Below are 21,950 nucleotides of genomic sequence, written 5' to 3'. Positions count from 1 at the left end.
CACTGCCATCTCACCTCTGTCTGCGTGGGTTCAATAATCAGGTTCGGCTAACGTGGGTACGTGAGAAAGCCTGTCAGTAGCTTCTCGTGTGTCGATGGTTCTTCCCAGCGTATTCCAGGGTTCTTCCTCCATCAGTTATACTGACCGCCATTCATAACTTATCTTGTGCTGAGAAATGGCGTTATACCCCACAACAACAACAACAATAATAATAATAATAATAATAATAATAAATATGATCCGGAATAATGTCATATGTACCGGACTCAATATTGCTTCGACATGCGCTTTAGGTATAGCCATTGTGGCTCCCAGCGCAGATGTTAGGTAGATGTGAGCACAGATCATTTGGTTCCTATAGGGGTTGTGAGCTGTAGAATCATACTCCAGATTAGGGTTAAAAGATGTTCGATTGACGCAGTTCGCTGGTTAAAATGACAACTATAAGATCATTTACTTGTGATGATCTATTTCGTTTCAACAATGTGTAAGATTCTTGTTTACATAGTGAGTTTTGAAGTCGGGGAAAATTCACGAAATGTTTTATATTTCATATAAAAGGACTGGGGTGGGGGTCAGATAGTCCGGCAATGTAGGACGCCTTCACAGGCACTTGATTCTGTTGAAACTAATGCGTATACTCACTATATAGTGAGTATACGCTTTAGTTTCCACAGAATCAAGTGCCTGTGGACGCTTTCTTAGTCCTGCACTTCAAGACATCGACCTTTATATTTATGTTTTGAGGGTCGAAGTTTTCCTGCCCAAATAACGGTGCTGTGTAGCGTGTTTTGATGTCGACTATAATAAAAGTCACGGGTCATGCGTATTTACCGGTTACTGTTGAACAAGTCACACGGTTCATGTAGGAATTCAGCACCGACTATTTCAGTAATGGGTGTCATTTTTTAGAATTTGATTATACATACCTTTAAGTGGCAAGTATTCACTTCATTTGGATTCGTATGCATCCATATTCGTAGGGAAGGTAATTATTTAGACGCCTGAGAGATGCATATGGCAAAATCAATGTTAAAGTATGTAGACATTTTTGGACGAGATGAACTTAAAGGTGTGATCGAATACAATCCGGATTGAATGTCACGCACTGTGATGTCACAATGAAAGCTACACATATTGATTAACAAATTCATACTACCCATGATTGTGACAATTCCAGTAAACATACTATTATTCTGACCCAAGTTTAGTACATGGCAACCATTGTAAAAGTCCATAGCAGTAGATAATTTTCGTCTGAAGTTTCTTGGTGACAGTTAGGTGCAGAACATTCAATAATCACGATTGAACAGACTTTGAAAGAACAATATATATTTAAAATGAGTAAATGCACATACATGACCCATGTGACTTGTACTATAGAAACGCCGAAATACACTTACTTGAGATTATGATTGTGGGAATCCAAAATGTGTTTTTACATATTTTCTGTGGAAATATCATATTTAAATTAAATAAAGACATAACAGACAAAACAATGTAAATGCTGTCTAATCAAGTACAACCAAGTAACTTCAGTTAATGAATGGTGCTATAAATAGAATTTGTTTTAACAATTCCTATAAAAATCACTAAATTCAGATTCTATTTTGCTTTTTTATCATTATTCCAACATTTGCAAATTATAATACATTTATTTTCATGAGTGTTTTAGTACAAAATATGTGAATTTCGATGTATTTAGGTTTTATAGTGTATTTCAGTGTTTCTTGTAACACCGTATTTACCCATTTTAAGTTAAATATAAATTGTTCTTTCAAAAATTTAACACTAATTTTTGATTTAACCAAAGTCTATTAAATCCTGATTATTGAATGCTCTGAATTTTAACTGTACTCGGGATACTTCAAGATGAAAAGTATCGATCTCTATGATATTTTACAATGGTGGCCATGTACTAAACTTAGCTCAAGAAAAGAGCATGTCGAGTGGAATCATCACAATTCAGGGTTGTACAGATTTGTTTATTGTTACGTTTTAGGCTTTTTAAAACAGTAACAAGAAAGAGTGCAGACAGCAAGCTTTGCAAAATGTAACAAATTATTTTCCTAGAAAATAAGATAAAAATGAGAAAAAGAAATTACGGTTCTATGAATCAAATAAAAAAATAATCTAAGAATTAAAAAATAGAAGTCCTAGTAATAAAAGTCTTAAATGAATCTGAGTCCTGATAAATAATCCAAGATGGAGGATGATGACAAATGCAGTAGTCAGTGTTTTCCTGATGTGTCAACAGTTCCTTGTTGAACCACAGAAAATAATATTCGAATTTTGAATTCTGAATAAAGTTTCAATAAATGTCTTTGTCCAAGAATTCTGTATGAGCACTTAAATATTTCCAGGAAAATGAACTACTAATTCCATAAAATAGAATTTCGTCTCAAACTGGTCACAACAAAACACCTTTAAGTGTTAATGGTTTAGAGCCCAACTAACCAAATTCTCTTTAGAAAATAGTTATACACTAATTTAAGATGCAAAACAGATTCCCATATGAGGGTCACATGATCATATTTCTAGAACAACGTAGAAGCTTTTTACATACCTAACATCATGTACTCCTGGTATGGCTTCAAGTAAAACCAATGATTTACTGTGAGAAAAAATATTTTTAAAAAGTTTACTTCATCTCTTACTGATTCTGAATCAAGGTCAGGAACTAGGTCAGCATTTGATACAAAATTTCTAGTATTAGCGTTTACAAAAAAGCTGAGCTAAAACTAATTTCTGGAAAGATCGTGAAAGTGGTGACAGTTGTACCAGTAAAGAAGGGTAGTTTGTTAGAAGTGCATGTGAGTGTTGTGCCTGTGTATGATGATGAGACTGGATGAGGTGTGACTGTCATGCAATTATAATATGTGATTGTATTATTAATAGAAGAACTATGATGGACAATCAGAGTTACGGACATGAAAAAATAAAGCAGAGGTTTTCATTTGTGTGGCAGTGAAGCAAAAAGAGATGTACAAATACAGAGTTTAAACCTATCTTTCAGTTTTCCATGAACTATTTTGGTAAATTATATATCAATATTTAAGGAGAGGATAATAATGCAGGGTTCATCATTGAGGCTTGTCCTTGACAATGTCACATAATTTTTTTTCATGGTACAAGTAATTTATTCCCAGTTATCCCATAAACATTTGGCTAATATAGCTGACATAACTATGATACAATGATCCCTGATGCTGGTTGTATTTGTTAAGCTATCAGGGATGGTCCTGGCTTTTAAAAAGCTGTCGCCAAAAAAATCGCCAGCCTCAATATTTTGTCGCCAATTTTCAAAAAGTGTCGCCAAAAAAAGTAGTGTACATTTTTCCAAGTGTTAATTTAGTCTATTAATGTAACAGGCAATGAAAATTACAAAGATGGATTAGTTAATACTTTAATTACAACAAGCATTAACAAAATGTTACAAAGTGTTACATGAAGATCCGTCGCGATTTTAGGGCTGCCCACTTGTTGAATGTAGTTTCAAAGTCTAATTTTTCACATCTGTACATGCTGATTCTCATTAAATTCTCGAGAGATGAGATGCAGAGCTTATTTCTGATGTCAGTTTTTATGAGGTTCATCTTACTGAATCCACGTTCACAGTCCTCAGTGCTGACAGGTGACACCAGTAGTCTCTCAGCAGCCCCCCCCCCCATGGCTAGCTTCATAAAGCTTGTAGTGAATTGCTTCCTAAATCCCAAGAATGATCACTGAATGCTGTATAAATTTTCTCGACAAGAAAAATAGGATCTCCATTCCCACGAATGAAACTTACACGAGTCAACACCTGGCAATATTGGACCGTATATATAAGCATAAATTCACACCCAATTTAGGGATTCTTTCACTCCTGTATTTTGAGAAATAAATAATTATTATTAATTATGCAAAACTGTTCTTTTTTGCTATTTCCTGTTGCGGAGTTTAAGTCTCTGCAGCCGTAAATCAGGACTGATGGCAAAAGGAAAAGATCAGTGAGTAAAATGCTGCACTGGCGACAGATGTAATTGTGATTTAGATTTTTTGCATTTGCTTTGTATTTATACACAGTAGTCGGTACTTCAAAGCTTATCAGTTTTCTATGAAGGTTCAGCAAAACTATTGTATTGGTATATGTATAAAAAAACCAGAAGGATTAGCCATACAATTAATTGTATCTGTTCTATTCGCGTCTTCAGAAGTCGGTCAGTTGTAGGTATAGTGCGGTATCATGATTGACTGTATTGCAGCATACAGTACTCAGCCCAGATGTCAGCATAAGCAGATTATGATGTAACAATGCACTGTAAAGATGGGGTTGTCAATAAGAACAAAGGATCGTTTGTGTAACAGATTGATTCCAATGCATTGCTTAGTCAAGTTTGTGGCTTCCTTTCGTTCTGCCTTTTAATTTATCCAGTCCAAATCATTGATTGTATGTACAAATTAAATAACCAAAAAGTATGTCGCCAAAAAAATCGCCAGATGGGATATTTTTGTCGCCAATAAGGAAAAAAAATCGCAATTTGCGACATTGGCGAAGCCCAGGACGATCCCTGAGCTATCATGTTTGGTTCAAGATGCATACCAGAAACCCTGCAGCCTGTACCCTAGTTTGTAACAGTAGTGTATTAAAATCTAGATAATTTTTCCCAAGGTACCTTAATGTAAGTTTGTAACTTGTGTTTTGTTTTCTTACAGGAATCTGGATCCATTGACAGAGACTGTATCCTTAATCTTCTGCTTCACTATAATGTAAAAAGAAATTGAACTCATTGAACGAATCATGGCAGTTCTAAATTTGAATAATGTTCGTTATTGTGTTCAAGATACAGAAGATAAAGTACAGCTTGTTAGTAAACTTTTGGAACCCCACACATTGTGGTGGGGGGTGGAGAGAGTGGAGAGGATTAAGAAAAAAAAAAAACACTATCTCTCCATTTGTCCTGATAAAGTTGCCACAATGGCTCACAGAGCATTATCTTTGGCACGCCATGCATCGCTGTGGGGTGGGGAGATTAAGGGAAAATACTGCACCATCTCTAGGATGACCTATGTCTCTATGAAATGGGCATGGTTTGCTGTGTATGACTCCTGTAAGCATGCTGAGATTGCTCTTTAGAGGTTTATGGACAGGGAGAGAGATTGGCACGAATGTATCTACATCTTTATCAGATGGTTATGCACATGTCCTAGTTCAAATGAAGACTATGTAATAGATATAATGCCACATTTAATTTTAGATAATATTAACATAGTTACAGTGCCTCAGAAACTGAGTTGCTATGGTGATTTGTAAGTATTTTATTGCTTTGTCATGGGGATGGTATTGTGGAGCTAAAGTAGAGTGGACTAAGTCCCCCACCTTGATGGTGTTTCAAAAATACACGTGAGCTATACTGTAATATTAACAAGTCACAAACAAATATGAACAGACTTATGCAATAACTTGACGAGACCTTGTTGAACTTCCTTTGAACAATGTAAATATGTCCTACTGTTTAAACAAAAAACATAATCCTCTGAGGTGTGGATACTTAAATTCCTGAGAACAGTAGCTTCTGTTAAAAAAACACAAACAAAAAGTAAGAAAAGCTTAACCTACACCTGAATATGTATGTATATTCAGCCTCATGATGGATTCATTACTGTTTGTGGATTAAACATGTCATTTGCATTTAAGTGTAATTTTTTTTTTTTCCCTTTTAGCTGTTTATCTGTTTTTTTCAATAGAAGCAACTGTCGTAAGGATTGTAATTCTCCGTACCTCAAAGGATTATGTTTAATGTTTAACAGTAGGATAAATTTACACTATTCAAGAGAAGCTCAACAAGGTGTGCCTCTCACCACATTGGTGAGTAAATTTATTCAGATTTCTTTGAACAAAGTAAAAGTATTAACTTATTGCAAAATAAGCTCCATAACATTTTCTAAATATACTGAACATACAAGACTTTTGAAATAATTTTTTATTGTCCATTTATATGATCAAAATAAAGATCACTGATTGTTGAAATGGTAACTGATTGTAAATCACTCATGATGTCTTAGTCGTTCCATGGGTGGTCTTCATTCATTGGCTGTTCACATGTCAGTTAGTAAAGTTGACCAGCCCTACCATAGTGGAGATGCCATCAGTGTGCTAGCCAAGGTGTAATGGTGATTTGTAGGTATTTATCACTATGTCATGGAGCCACAGTGGAGGGGATTAAGTCCACCACCGTGACGTGTGGGGTTTCAAAAATATATGTGAGTTGTACTGAATGCATGTAGAATTTTCATTTCTGATTCTAGTTTTTTTAGGAGACTTGTTTCTGTTTTTACCCAGCCAATACAACAAATTTAAAACTAAAAGTAATCTGTACATACGTGAAAGCAGATTCTTATAAAATAGTTTGTATCAACATCAGACTTGTGGTTGGTGGTTATATATTACATGGCAGTTCTGAGCTTGTCCCAAACACAAAATCCCAACCAGAAGTTTAAAAAATAAGGTAAAATAAAATATGGGATATTTTAAGTAAATCACATTATATTTATTTTGCAAAGATTTAACTTTTGGTGTTTTTTTTTCTTTCTTTGCACCTTGAAACCATATGCAATCAATTAAAGTTGTCAAAATAGATATATGTAAATATTACATGTAGATATGTGAGAAATGGTTAAAAAGCAGATATAGTTAGAAGAGCAAAGACAGACACATAGGTAGATACAGAGATAGAAGGTTTTAGAAATGGCTACATCTTTAAGTAAGAGAGAGAAATATTTTTGTTAAAGACTGATTGGTCTTTATTATAATTGGCATCCCCAATGGAAAATGGATTCGCCATCTCATTTTTTGTGCAGTTTTGGGGTATTTTCATAATAACTGCATAAAATTTGCTGTAGAATATCTGATCATTTACTTATACACTTGGTAGGGGCACTCATTAATGCACAGTGGTTGGAGCTATTTTAGCACGTTTCATAGCATCAGACTGGTTATTTTTCTTTAAAGTGGGTTAATCAGATTTGTTTGTAGAAACTTTGTTAACTGTTCTAGTTTTGCCTAAATAATATAGCATACTCGTTTCTTCAACTTTATCAGTAAATAATGATAGCTAGATTGATTGTAATGATTTATTGATACTCACAATCGGATGATTTTTGAAGACATACTTTATCTATTTACTTAACATTTACTGGGATCATCTAGTCACCTTGCAATCAGCAACATGCATTAAAACCTTTGAGAAGCAGACTGATTTGGGAACAGTTATTTTATCCATTTAATTTTTTGCCAAACTGTAAGTATGTATAGTTGTCCTGCCTTCATCAGAAATAATGCTTGTGGGTGCTAATTTTCATTATATCATATTTTTAACAAAATTCTGTTGGTTAATCATTAGGGACAAGTGTTTTTGTTTTCAAACAGTAGTCAAAGAAAACTCACAAGTCATTTTAGTAACAGTTATCACCTACTCACATTGAAATCGGTGACATGCCTCAACACAATCTTTGACAAGCCATTTTTTCAAGTCAGGCAAGTTCACACACTGCCAGAGGCTATTTAGTACTGCAAACATCAGTGAATGCTTACAAATAATATAATTAAAATCTAACTAAGTTACCCAGTAAAATATCTTTATTTGTCCAAACTTGCATTAAATAGTAAATATTTACATTATCACATTTGTTTGAAAATATGAGAGGCTTGACATAAAAAGTGAAATGACATGCTGACAGTATATGTCATTGAAATAACAGATTGATAGATGAAAGAAATTGTTGCCAGTTATGCAGTATAGGCACTAAATAAAGGTGCTGATATATGTACTTTGGCGTGATGACAGAGTGTAAAATTTGCTGAACAAAGAACAATACAAACTGAACAAGACCTCTCTTTTTCTCACTCTCTTTTGCCCATAGGGAAGTACCCTGCAGATTTTAGCTTGCTTGAACCAAATTTTAACTTGTCCTGGCAAATGGATTTGTGAAGCCCTATATGTGCTGCATTGCACAGTTAGACTTTTGTGGGGTAAAATAATTTACAAAATTAATTTATTGCAACAGACTTGGGCCTACCAAATCTGCTGTTCTTTTACATCACTGGTGCCAAAAACAATATGAAAAGAGATAAATATTAGTTTTTTTTACCACATGATGAAATAAAATCATGATAATGTAGAAGAAAATATTTTATGTATATTTGTAAAGTAACATAACAATCATAAAATAATTGTCAGAGTGCTGAAAATTGTTCTGATGCTAATTAAGTGTTCAGTATTCTCTCTATCAGGTATTTGCTTTGTTTTGATTCTTTTCTTCTTGTTATGGGTTGTTCTTAAATTTACCATCTTTATTTAATGTGCCCGTGAATTTCATAAGTATGCGTAAACATTAAAAAAATTGCAAGTAGACAAAATATGGCCCAGTGGCCGGATTCAGCATGCAACCTGTTATATCAATTAAATTACATCATAGGGTTTGGCTTTAAAAATCACTTTTCCATCCTATGCTCTGGAGGAAGTTTACCATTCCTGGTCAAACCTGTCCTAATTGTCACATGGTCACAATGGCCATTCTGATGCCCCCTTTGTAAATGTCTTATACAAATGCAATGTATTTAATGGTCATTCGCCTTCTGCAGACAGTGACCAAGTGTTCCCTAACCAAACAATGGTTTTACCCAGCCTTAAATGGTCAGTTGAGTTATCAGCAGTGTCTTCAAATTAAAATACTTACTTTGTTTGATGAACAAGGCATTGTTTTTGATAAAAGCTTATCATATGACTCGATGTTTAAGCGTTTTATACCCCAATTGTATTTACCATACACCAGTCACACTGTCATACTCAAACGTGTCAATATGTCAAATTCGAAAGAAAGGCACTCTTTATCCTTACAGGAGAGGATTGAAGCAATTCATTTGTTGGATATTGGGGAAAAGTAGTTGTTTTAGAAAGCAGAAATGGAAGACATCTTTTTTGTGCCAGTGTGACAGGTATGGTTATATATCTTCACATCTATTTACCTGTGAATTAAAGCTATCTCTGAAGAAAAAATGTTCATCTATGAAAGACATGAGTTACATCCCTTTTTATTAGGGTCTGGGGTCATTCAGTATTCAAAACATTCAGTATTCATCACATGCATCTCACATAAGCTGACTGTCTTTTGATCAACTGACTAATCTAGTTGTTGTTTATTATAGAGTGAACAAACTAAGATAGTTGTATATTTTTAAGTTGGTAATGATTTCATTTCTAGGTTGGATTAAAGTGAGCAGGATACAATAACCTTGTATGGAACATAAACTTGGGAGAGAACAGCATGTACCTGTAATTATGATTTTGTTAAACAGTGCACATAAAACAATTTTAATAATGTAATAATGATAATAATAATAGCAATATTTGTTGCATGGTATTTGTTCAAAAATCAGTTTTCAAAGGTGAGCCTGTATGTACCAGTCACCTGTGTTCAATGGCCAGTTTGACCTTTTCACATAAGTGACCACTATTGACAGTTTTGACTGTACATGCATCCTGTCATTTTTCACTATCACACATATCAAAACAAAGTGTATATTCCCTTCACTTATTCATACAAATAAGCATATATGCTTATTGTCCATATTTTACCATGTGTACTTGAATAATGATTTCATAGGTCCTGTAGTCCATAAGTATTTTACGTAGGGATCATTTCTTTAATGTATAGAACGAGATGAAATTTGGTCATGACCAGGGCAGCAGTAAAGCAGTTGCCTTGAGCTTGTTGTCTCTGATCTGATCCACAATTCTGGCATATGCAAAAGTAATTGTTCATCCATCCAAGGCTTGTTATTTTTTCCAGGTTCTCTTGTCCCTCGACCTGAAAGTCCACTTTACACCAACATCAGATCCATTGAGAACATGATGTACATGTTATTAGAATTTGTCACAGAATGAATGTGAGATACATAAACTTTGGATTGCTAAATTCCACCCTTAACTCCTTTTTTAGTATGGACTGCCTTTCTATATGCAGTATCTGGCTCACTGGCCAGAATATTTCCAGATTGCTGAGTCTCCAAGTGGGGAAATCATGGGATACAGTAAGTTTTTGAACTAGGTTCATATAATGTATTTTGTTAAGAGCTGTTTGAGTGGGTTTTTTTCTTCATATTGTGGCTGAGAATGCTAGATCTTGTCTCAAGATTTTCATTGCGTGAATAGACTTGGAGACTGCCCAACTTACCATAATACGACAGCTGTTAATTGTAGGCTAATCACCAAGGTGATTTTAGTACTCATTCACACCAGGATCTGAATCTTTGTGTTACAGATTTAAATGGTGAGCCATATTTGTATCACATGACATTAGATCTTTATGTTAACTGATATTGCCCAGTACTTATGTGATATGGAAATTGTATTTTTGTGTTTATACATGTATATAGTGCAGATTTCATTTATTTGCAAAAGTATATGAAGTGCATTGCTTTGAAATAATAGTTGGTAACATAACTACCCAAAAGTGATGCTGTTGTTATAATTTTTCATGTTTCCTATATAATTTCATCTTGTTAATTTTTTCATATATACAATACAGTGGTTCAAGTGATGATTTTTAATATTTGTCAATAATTGTTTTTCTAAATGTTGAATTATCTAATTTCAACAAATTATGTATAAAAGAATTTTGTACATTTTTGGTTTGTGTTTTTAATGGCACTTTTAACACATTATTGGTTATATCATGCTTGGAAAATGGGAGCTATATAGAATCTATGTTGGGTTTTGGACAGAGACAAGGAAATCCCAGTCAAGGGGTTACATTATTTGTCTCCCCATGAGGCTTGCTGGGGTGGGGTGGGGGCATTAATGTAACCCCATGACTTGGATTTCCTTGTCTCATTCCAAAACCCGACCGCTCCGGTGGCCTAGTGGTTAGAGCGTCCACCTCGGAAGCGGGAGGTCGTGGGTTCGATTCCTGGCCGAGTCATACCAAAGACTTACAAAAATGGTACTAACAGCTGCCTCGCTTGGCGCTCAGCATTAAGAGGTTAGTGTTAGGACTGGTCGGCCCGGTGTCAGGATAATGTGACTGGGTGGGACATCATGCCACATGTCTGCAGCATGATGCCCCAGTGCATAGACATCACTAGAAACTGCCACACTGCAGACATCTTAGCGGTATGACTGAAAAATTGTTAAAGCTACGTTAAAAATCCAAATCACACACACACACACACACACACACATTCCAAAACCCAACATAGATTCTTTTTCTCACACAATAATTTTCTTTAAAGTGGAAAAGAACTTCTCACTTGTGCAATATAGTTCATGCACAAATGTTTACATGTGGTGCATTAGTACAAATATGTTAATGAGGATTGTGGCGTGGCCGTGTCATCCGAAGTACACAGTTTTTATGCATGAGCAAGAAAAATAACATAAAGTGTTGCATAGTATTGAGGTATTATCACATTTAATATATGGATGTTATATGAAATTAACAATAAATAACTAATATTTATTACAAGAAAATCCTTCATTTTCTTAAGTTCCAGTTTAGAAAATAATATTGTAAATAATGGAATGATACTGGGCCCACACCTATGTTGTAGTGTATAGGCTATTATTATAATGAAAAGTTACATGTAGCATGAGTGTCCATTCTTGGGTTATTCACAGGTAATTAGTGATCTGTGTCACTATTGTGTATAACTCTCCTTTTCTTTGGAGGAGGTGAAACTGTGTGTGACATACTTGTGTTGTCCTTAATATTGATTGTAAAATTACCCACGTGTATAAAAGACCCTCCAAATACGGACCCTAGTGGATAACCATGTGCGAAACTTTCACGTTCATGGATTCTTTGAAAATATATTTAATGATGCTGACCTGAAAATATACTGAGCTAGGCCTGCATATAGGAAAAAATTGACTATGCAGTGTGGAATGAACTAACATAATACCAAAAAGCTCAACATCATATGCATGTGTTTCTTTGTCTCGAAATGGTTTTGTATTATGTGTACTCATAGATGGATTGACCTTAAGTTACTATGTTTTTATTATATATTTGCTGTTGTTGTTGTTTGATTGTAGAACAACTACGTCAGGCACTGCAGAATAAAACAAGGTTTTCTTTTTGTAAAAGTAGTTCTGAGCACGTGGACACCTTGACTGAGATGACTAGACTGAGATAAGTAAGGTTAGCAAAACAGCTAGATTTTTCTGTCGCATGTGTGAGAAAATAAAGATCCTCACCCTTATCGATCATTCCATCTAGAACATAATGTTCATACCTTTACTTTTGTACATGTATTGTTCACATATGCCTTCAAGAATGTATTATATATATATATGTGTGTGTGTGTATATATATATATAATTTTGTCCTAACTGTGACCCACACGCTGTGTGTAGGAATATACTGGATGATGGTTCCTACTCAGTTTCCACCATAGAGCTTTATGGCAACAATAGAGGAATTTATGGGGTGTTGCCAAACTCAGAATGCCTGCCAACCCATCTACACCAGCATTTAAGGTCAAGGCCTCAGTTGTTTTTCAAGACAAAGTCGGTCCATATTCCCCCGCAGTTGTAAAGAATTGGAGAAATTGCAAAGAGTATCCAACAAGATCATTGACCCAGGCAATTCAAAAGCCATCTTTTGTTTTTTACCGAGAGACAACGTTCACCATTCTTTGCAATATTGCTGGTATAAGACCCATTCCAACACCTTCTTTAGCTCATGTTAATTATGCATCTGTCTTCTGAGTCCAAAACAGGATGTTACAGGTTGGGCATGGGAAGTCTGTTGACATGATGGTCTGGGTTACTGTGATGTACTGTTTTTCTCTTGTGGCTTGTGAGATGTTGGTGGCAGCCATTCTCCACTAGTATGATAGCCTTTGTGATGAGTGTGTGTCGGGTAGACTGGTCCATGGCCAAATCTTCCAGCTCACTGGCTTGTATTCCACACCAGGTTACTGAAGGTTGTCCTTGTGCCTTTTCCTGGGGCACCCTTGCTTCCACTGTCCCTGCTTGAGCCCACCACAGAAAACCTGTTTCAGTATTCTGTAGTCTCCATCTGAATGACATGGCCAAACAGTATGAGCTGGGCTTTCAGCAGCAGTGACTCAATGTTGGGAACACTCAATCTTACCATACTGAGTGCATGTGGAACTGCTCAAGTTGCTTCACATGCCTGCTGTATATGGTCCAGGTTTCAGAGCAGGGAGACGAGGACATCATCTTTATAGACCTTGATGTTGGTGGGCATCCAAATGTCTTTTTCCTACAAGACTGGCATGAAATCTTCCTTGGGCTTCACTTGCTTTCGGGATTTCATTGTCCAGAGACCCATCTGATGACATTGTGCTTCCCAGGTATGAAAAACTCTCCACGTTCTTCAACTGTCTCCCCTTCATCTTGTCGGTGGGTTTGTGTAAGGAGCTGGCTGAAGGAGTACCTCAATTTTATCCAGGCTTATTATCAGACCAAACAACCTGGATGCTCCAGAGAACTTATTTACAATGGTCTGTGGCTGGTTCTCTTTGAGTGCCATAAGTGCACAGTCATCTGCAAATAGAGCCTTTTTAGAAGTAGTCTTTCCAGTGTCTTTATTCTTGCAGAGAGCTGACCTATGTCAAACATGAATCCATCAAGGAAATACTTGGTGTAGATTCCAATGTGTAGGTCCTTCACTGCATGGAGCAGGATTTAAGTGAAGAAGAGGTTGAACAGCACATGTGCGAGCACACAGCCTTGCTTCACTCTGGTCGAGATGCTATAAAGTTCAGCATCAGTTTGTGCACATGGCTGTAGATTGATTCCTTAACCCCCCCAATCAAACCAGGCTTGTTCCCGATGTAGGATTTTTACTGAGTTCCAAATTATAGTATGGCATGGGCAAAAAATATGGATGTGTCGTAATACTTAAGACAAACTTGAACTTGGTCTGCAATGGTCATTAAATCTCACTTTTAGTATCCTTAGTGTGAGGATGAAAGCTTCAGGTTAGCTTTCTCTATTGTTTGTATATGTAGTTGAAAAGTTAAAAACATTGTCAAATATGAATATTACTACACAGTTAAACTTTCACCACAAAAGAGGTCATATTTTTTATTTTTACTAGTGTATGTGAACGTGTTAAGTATTAGACTGGTTGCGAATCATCCTATGATTTTCAGGAGTGCATTTGTTTTCTGTCTGAACTTTATGTAATTTCTCATATCTACTAAATATTTTCTTGTTTGTTGAGTGTTTTATGTTTACTAACCCACTCTGATCAATATATTGTTTGCTGGGTGCTGGCACCCCACCAACCCTCGCTTTCCATGCCTGTTTTTATCAGTAGGCTCTCAAATGTCATCATGATGTGTCTCACAGTAAGTTATTCATCCCTCTTTAGTTACAGCTTTTAAATTGCAACTTGTACAACAACTAACACATGCAGAGCAAATTCATATACTATTGCCATTTATTTATGGGGGGGCTAAGATTTTCTTTTGAGCTTAACAGTTTTCTATTCTTTTATCTCAAGATAATTAATATTTGTGCCTTATAATACCATGGATATTATATCATTATTTTCTTTAAATCACAGAAAGATAATTTTTCCAGCTATTGACAGATAGAAATTTTTAAAAAAATCAGGCGCCTGCCAATGAACATTGAATTGTTGGTCCCTAATATACTTTCAGTATACCATGGTACACAGTGCAGTACATTAAAAACTACCACAGTACAAAATATTTTGTGGTACCTCGCTCACATAGCATTATTATACATTATTGACATTGAAAAATGTGCATGTGGATGCAGTAGCTGGTGTTTCTATGAACAGAGCACACATCAGAGCAAGAACAAAAATCACAAGAAAAACAAATCGTATCATGTAATATTAACAAGCGCAACATGCATTGGTAGGAAATTGGTGGTGCAAATATGGCTGCACTTATTTAATATTAGCATTGTTTCTTTTGATACGGATTATGCTCTTATGACTTAACCTTTGGTGTCCAACAGCCAATCACCATGCAGATGCATTATTTGAAAAATGTTTGTAATTTTCACACTTAACTACTGTCATTGACTGTAGTTACTAGTAGCATAATTTTTTCTCAAAAACTTGAATGATCACCATGTGAACTGTAAGTTAGTGGCTGTGCTTCCTCTAATAAATGTACTTTTTGTACATTATACAAACTGAGATAGTTTATTTCCAGAATGACGTCTTGTTTATACCTTCAGATATTATATTTTTCACTATTTTGGAGTTTTTGGTAAGAAAAAAAATCATTGCATTCTTTATAATCTGAGTTAGCATATATTTTATACTGAAATTCTCTTTAATTTTATGATGATATACACTGTAAAGGGTACTAACTAACTTAAAAACCTTTATAAAATTTACTAGTCAATGCAATACAAATGATGTCAAGAATTTGAAGTAGATTACCAAGTTTAGATAACATTGAATATAATACTTTTCAGTTATGGGAAAAGCTGAGGGTAGTGGAGAGTTGTGGCATGGTCATGTGACAGCCCTTACAGTTGCTCCAGAGTTCAGGAGACTGGGACTAGCTGCCAAGCTTATGAACATTTTGGAAGAGATCTCGGAAAAGTGAGCAAGAAATGAGTATGACGCTTGCATTGACATACTACCAGTAGTTTATGCTCCTTCAGGTTATATCATTACCATAACATTAATATTACCTCTTGGTTATTTGAAACTTAGTCCGTTAACTCCTTGAAATCATGGTACTAAGAAAAAACTTACTTTGTTTGAAATTTTTCTGAAAGTGTCTTTGAAAGATTGTTCCACCCTGACATTTGTAGTCCACATGATATTCATTTGTTTAATGCCCATGGCCTGAGTTGTTAAAATTTAAAACACTGTCGGTTTAATAATTAGGTGTCTAACTAGTGATTTTCAAAATAACCTATTTCTGTTATTTCAACAGACCTAGCGTGACTTTGAAAAAAACCTATTCACATTATTTCTAGCCTATCAAACCAGTGTCATTGTGCCTTTTCATAATATTTTCTGCATGTATGCCGCTTGCATCACATGACACACAGGTAATTTGCTATTTCTGACCAGAGATTGTTTGACAGGAAGAAGTAGCAAATTAAGTTTAGTGCTTTGTTTTAGTTTTTATTTTATATTCTTTTTTTATTGTTAAATACAATTTTAAAAAGAAGAGCTCAGATTTTTCCTGCAGTAATATATTCTTTTTCCAATTGCTTCAGCATTTCTATTTTTCATTTCAATTGTTCATTCTTGAGTGCAATAAGCTTTCTCAAGAAACACTTTCCTTTTTGTATAGGGGGGTCTTGTAAACACAGCATGCATGTTATTTATGAACTTATTCTACACAGTACCATACAAAGCTACAACAACTCTGACATCCTTACCTAGGTTTGACTCTACCAGAAATGATTTGGATGTCACTCAAACATTGGTCTTAATGATTGGATATTGTATTTGGGCAGGTGAATTTCACAGCACAGAGAGAGAAATTTTTTGACACCACAGCATAAGCATGTAACCTGTACAAATAGTAACAGTGATTAATAGTGCTCATGGAAAAGAAGATGGGCTAAATTTACATACACTTGTCATATAGGCTATTAGATGGTAAAGATAGCCATAGAATGGTTTATGCATTCACATCAGTGTTTAACAGCACATCAGCACATTGATGTTGGTATGGGGCCAATTTAACAACCATTATTGCATACATTATTTATTTGACTTAAAAAAACTGACTTTAAATTACAGTCATAGTTAGGTCATTCGACTTTGTACTCCACAGGGGTTTGTATTATTGCTTACAGTTTTCCTACAAACCATGCATGTACTATATAATCCTAGTATGTGTATGATTTGTAGGGCAAATTATAAGCAATGATGTGAGTCTCTGATCTTGGCTAACAGCACTGTAACTGTTTCTTTGTATTATCAAATTACAAGTCATTCAGTCACTCTAATGGAATAGCCCAATATGGTAATTTGCATAGGTAAAATAGACAAATTCAATTTGTTTGAAGTTAGGTAAACTGGTAAATGAAAGATAATGTGTGTTAAAGAAATAAAATAAGCTATTCATCTCTGCCTTGAACAAAATGTTTAAGTCATCTTGTTTTAAAATTATTGTTTGTTTTTTAAATCAGTGGACGCATTTTTGTATGGCTGGGGGTGTAGGAGTGTACTGGATATGCATGTTATTATTTTTTTAGTTTCAACAGATGAGAGATTTCATAGTTGAAGGCAAAATGTCAAATTGCAGCTCTCATTCAGGGATGAAATCATCTGCAAATGGATTCATGTCCAGCAAAACTAATTTAAGAACTGGTTGACCTTTTAATGGAGTTTGACTCTATGAAACATGTTTGGTGTGTTGGTATTCACCTACTGCAAATACTGGTAGAAATCAGATATTACAGAGTAAGGGACCAATGATCTAATTCTGTGGGGTTGGGTTTGGTAAATCTTTTGCCTGAAAATTTGCCTGCTTACAAATAGCTGTAAAAAAATTATGTAATTGTATCATGTCAGTCTAAGACATGCCATAAGAAACATAGCAACACCATGTGTATGGGATAAAATTTGTAAATAATCAGAAAAATTTAAAAAAACCCATCATAATGCAAGTTTGAACAACATTGCCATCCTCCCTGCTGCAACATGGCTAACATTCCAATATTTTAATTTTAAATTTTAAATTTCATGAAAATTAATTTATTTCAGCTATTATACTGTTCTCAGTCTGTTAAGATGCAGTCTACAGGTACAGTTTACCTCCATATGCTATTTAAAAAACAAATACTCTGCATTTCAATCAGCTGATCAGGGATATAATGTATCATGTTGACAATATTTTACAAGTGTTCTAGTCGAACATATTATTTTGAAATTTGAAAATTTCATTACCAAAAGTAAAAAGAAATGAAATACCACTCAGCTGCTGAGACCTGATTTTAAGATAAATGGTACATTTCATTAAATAAAATAACTTTGTGCTGCGGCAAGGACAGGGTTCTAGAATGTGATTTTGAAACATTAAAAATCCAAAACACACATAAACTTTCCCAGTTCAATTCCTCTTTCCCTTTTTTATGAGTCTCATGCTTGGAATGGTCTAGAATTCTTTTTTATAATTTATAAATCTTCCTCTCCTTTCAAAAGGTCAGGAAGCACTGTTTAATTTTACCCAGGTACTGGCTAGATGTTTCATTGTTCCCTTGTCTGTATGAGATATTAGCTCCTCCTCCTAGTGGGTTTTTAAATGTCTCTAATTGGTGAGTATGCCTAGTTTGATTTTTGTGGCTTGCCACAAACCCCTTTTCACAGTTTCACAGGTACCTGTGAATGCAGAGATCTGGCCATTGTAGTGACACAAGACTTTAATCCCTTTGAAGCTACTAGCCGACTTTATTACTGAATAAACACACGGCGGCCATCTGCTGTGGGTCTCTCAAAGCCTTTAGTCAACTGTCATAACACTTGAGTAGCCCATAACCAGTGAGAATGTTAAAATCACAGCTGTAAAGATGGAAAATTTTGGACTATTTCTTCACATACTTCATGCACAGTGGGACAAGAACACATTCTGCAACCAACAGGTTGATGACCTGCAATGGCTGGAGAGAAAGATAAAGAGGGAAAGAAATACAGAAATGCTGACCTATCACCAGCAGTGATTTGGAATAGTGATTTGGAATAGATCAGAAGCACCAGCAAATGCCGTCATGCTGGCAATCTGAGTTCAATCAGTCACAAGATCATATGATGAAATTTGTTCTGAGTATAACAGAAAGGCTAATTCAATTCCGTATAATTTTTAATTCTATTTCTTAGAGAAAGTGAATCATTCAAATGTCACATTCAATTTCATTTTGTTATGTAATTGAATAATTTGTTTCATTTTACATACAGGGACTTGTGTTGTCCTATTCTACATCTCTGCTCAGATCTCTGTTATTCCATCCATTAATTTCATATATTATTTTATTGTTTACTCAGTCCAGGCAATAATACAATTCTATTTTGTAAATTTCAGTTAATATAGTTATGATATGTACATGCACAGGCATGGCATACTGCTATTTTTTGATATATTCATGGTAACAGTAGTTTACTTAACTGTCTGATGAAACTGGTAATTCCTTATCTTTGCATTGTATAAGTTACCGCCCTTTCTGGCAATGGATTGCCTCCCCATGTGAGGTATTTTACAAAAACATGTATAGCTGAATGACCACTTACATTAAAGTTGATAATTTCAAAATGTTAAAGTTTCCAGGTCATATCTACCATTTTCGACCATAAATCAAGCGATATATCAACGTTTCTGTTACCAATTTTTGTCATGATTTATGTTCAGGTTCAAGAAATAGGAATCAGTTTTGGGGTATTGTTTGGTTTAAAAAATGGGATCCACACTGACCCCGCATTATAAGCAGGTTCGCAAGTTAACAAGGGAGTGATGTATCAGCAAGATCAAAATAAAATTGCCACCTAAGTACAGGAAGAGTACATGCACTAAAATTTTTTATAAAAATAATCTTATTTGTTGGGAATAGAGAGGTCATTGTACTTGCAAAGAAAATTAGCATGAGAAATGGTCATTCTTGGGATTTAACCTAAATTGAGTCTATTTATATAAATGTTGTGAATATTTAAACTCTGAAGGAGTATGGTATATATTTTCATAGTTTACATTTCCTATTTAATTTATTGATGTTTTCTCTCTTTGACAAAAGCTTCAGCTAAACAGGGGCAGTAAGATACAAAAAAAACCATGAATAACTGAAATCTCTCTCACTCTCAGATTGAGCGATAATTTATTTTGATCACGAGTAGCAAGAAGAAAAATGCAAATGAACACATATGCCTCTGCATCTCTGTTAAGAAAAGAACTATGGAAATAGCATTTTAGCATTAATGATACAATTTCCCTATTGCTGTTAGTCTGGAATAGCATACAGTGATACCTTTAATATTAATGAAACTGGAAGTTACTATAATTTAATTCCACAATTCCACACAGCATCGCAAATTTTATCCTATCTGTAGTAACTAAATGCATTTTCAGGTCAGTATCATTACATGTAGCTAAAAGTACATAATATATTAAAAATACTTTGTGTGAGACAAATTGGTACTTTTAATCACATTTAATGATCCTGACCTGAAAGGTTACTGAGTTATAGAGAGGATAAAATTTGCAATGCTGTGTGGAACGAAGTGAAAAAGATAAAGCATAGTTATTGATCTGGTCTCATAGTATATGCATTGACTTATATCTGGATGAAAGATGGAAAATTTGCTCATTCAACTTAAACTCCACATTGACTTATAAGCGGTCAAATATGGTAATAAAGGTCCTAAAGCTAGATTAATTCTTTATAAACTATTGGATTACTGCCTTCATATTAGTTGTCATTATAAATTAAATGCTTATGGCTGGCATAAGGTGGCCTTAAGCTGAATGTGCAGTAGGTACAGTTATTCTTCATTTTAAATTACTTCACTACAACGCTCTGTTTTATAAGGCAGGTATAGGCATGAATCTAGTTATATTAAGTAGTAGTAGGACTTATGTACCCCATTATAAAGTGACCTCACCTTTAACATAGTTCACTGTTATGTACCCAATTATCTACTGTAATTAGATAACCTCGAGGAAACTACTAAGTCACGTACTAGCCATTAATCTTGCAAGTACAGGATAAGGGAATTAAAATTTGAACTTCTCAATTGCATTGCAATGATGTTTCCAATATGCTGTCAAGGGTTTCTCTTCCTTAAAGTGTAACTCTTGAATAGACCCCATCAATGATCCAGTGTGTTTATTTACTAGCTTTATATTTAAGACAGTTGATAGAACCTCATACTACCAAATGTATTCATAAAATGAGTCCAACTGCAAACTACACAAACCCAGATCGGCCATCACATAATGTGCCAGCAGATCCAGGTCTATGTATTTTGTTAGGAATAATCAGCAGAACAAGCAACATAAACTCTGATCTGCTGACATTTCTTGTGATGGCAGATAAGGGTCTATATTGCTTCCAGTGGGACTTTACAGTGATTATAGTCGGCTCCACTTAAATGCATATCGCTTAATTGCATAGATCGCCTAAGTGCATAGCAAAAGTATGGTCCCATTTTACATTGTAAATATACATGAATTCCGCTTAAATGCGTACTCCATTTATGTGCATAATTTGAGTCCGGTCCTGAGGCTATGCTTATAAGCAGAATTTACCGTATATATATATATATATATATATATATATATATATATATATATATATATATATATATATATGATAATCTTCCAACAAATCCTGTTGATCATCATTCTTTGAGTTAAAGTAAATTGGCAAATGTGCACAAGATTTTTTTTTTTTTTTCAGGAAGAGGTGTTATTTTGTTGATCTGTTTGTGAGGGTTTCCAACAAAGTGGCTGTAGATATGTACAACAAGCTGGGATACAGTGTGTATAGGAGGGTATTAGAGTACTACTCAGGGGATGTAGATGAAGATGCTTATGGTAAGAATTATGTTAATCTGCATGTACATTGCAAATGATGGTGTACCACCCACGCTGCATTTGCACTTGTATAGAGTGATGCTGAGTGTAGTTCAGATATGCTGATGAAATCCACTGCACTCATAAGGTGGAGGCATTGGTCTCAGTTATAGTAAGATATTTGAAATAACATCCCAGCATTTTTTCTTGCATAAAAATGAGTCAGCAGCATTGATGAACAAGATGTATGAATGTGGCCATATATATTTATCAGTATTGGATTTCATGGATCATTTATGCCTGGTGTGTTGTTACAATTATCCTTTATCTGGGGTACAACCAAACAAACGGCTGCACTCCACATTGTGTGTATATCAACTTAAAAGATGCAATCTTGTTAGGTTCTTCTTAAAAAAATGTTACCCAG

The 21,950-nt window shown here is 34.8% G+C and overlaps 1 protein-coding gene across 1 annotated transcript in view; it reads left to right on the top strand.

Moving 5' to 3' along the window:
* Positions 1 to 303: 303 nt before the first annotated feature.
* The window catches only part of LOC149805764 (N-alpha-acetyltransferase 20-like), a 46,350-nt gene continuing 24,703 nt past the window's right edge, over positions 304 to 21,950 (top strand). The window contains exons 1-5 of the mRNA XM_089950437.1: positions 304 to 487; positions 4,696 to 4,720; positions 9,982 to 10,072; positions 15,471 to 15,600; positions 21,408 to 21,544. Coding sequence (XP_089806563.1) covers positions 435 to 487; positions 4,696 to 4,720; positions 9,982 to 10,072; positions 15,471 to 15,600; positions 21,408 to 21,544 — 436 coding nt within the window. The 5' untranslated portion in view covers positions 304 to 434. The remainder of the gene's footprint in view (positions 488 to 4,695; positions 4,721 to 9,981; positions 10,073 to 15,470; positions 15,601 to 21,407; positions 21,545 to 21,950) is intronic.

The sequence above is a fragment of the Sinohyriopsis cumingii genome, chromosome 2 (genome assembly GCF_028554795.1).
Source record: "Sinohyriopsis cumingii isolate HCF-2022 chromosome 2, ASM2855479v2, whole genome shotgun sequence".
NCBI lineage: Eukaryota > Metazoa > Mollusca > Bivalvia > Unionida > Unionidae > Sinohyriopsis > Sinohyriopsis cumingii.
The sequence above is the reverse complement of the archived record's forward strand: the minus strand, read 5'-3'. Positions and strand labels throughout refer to the sequence as shown.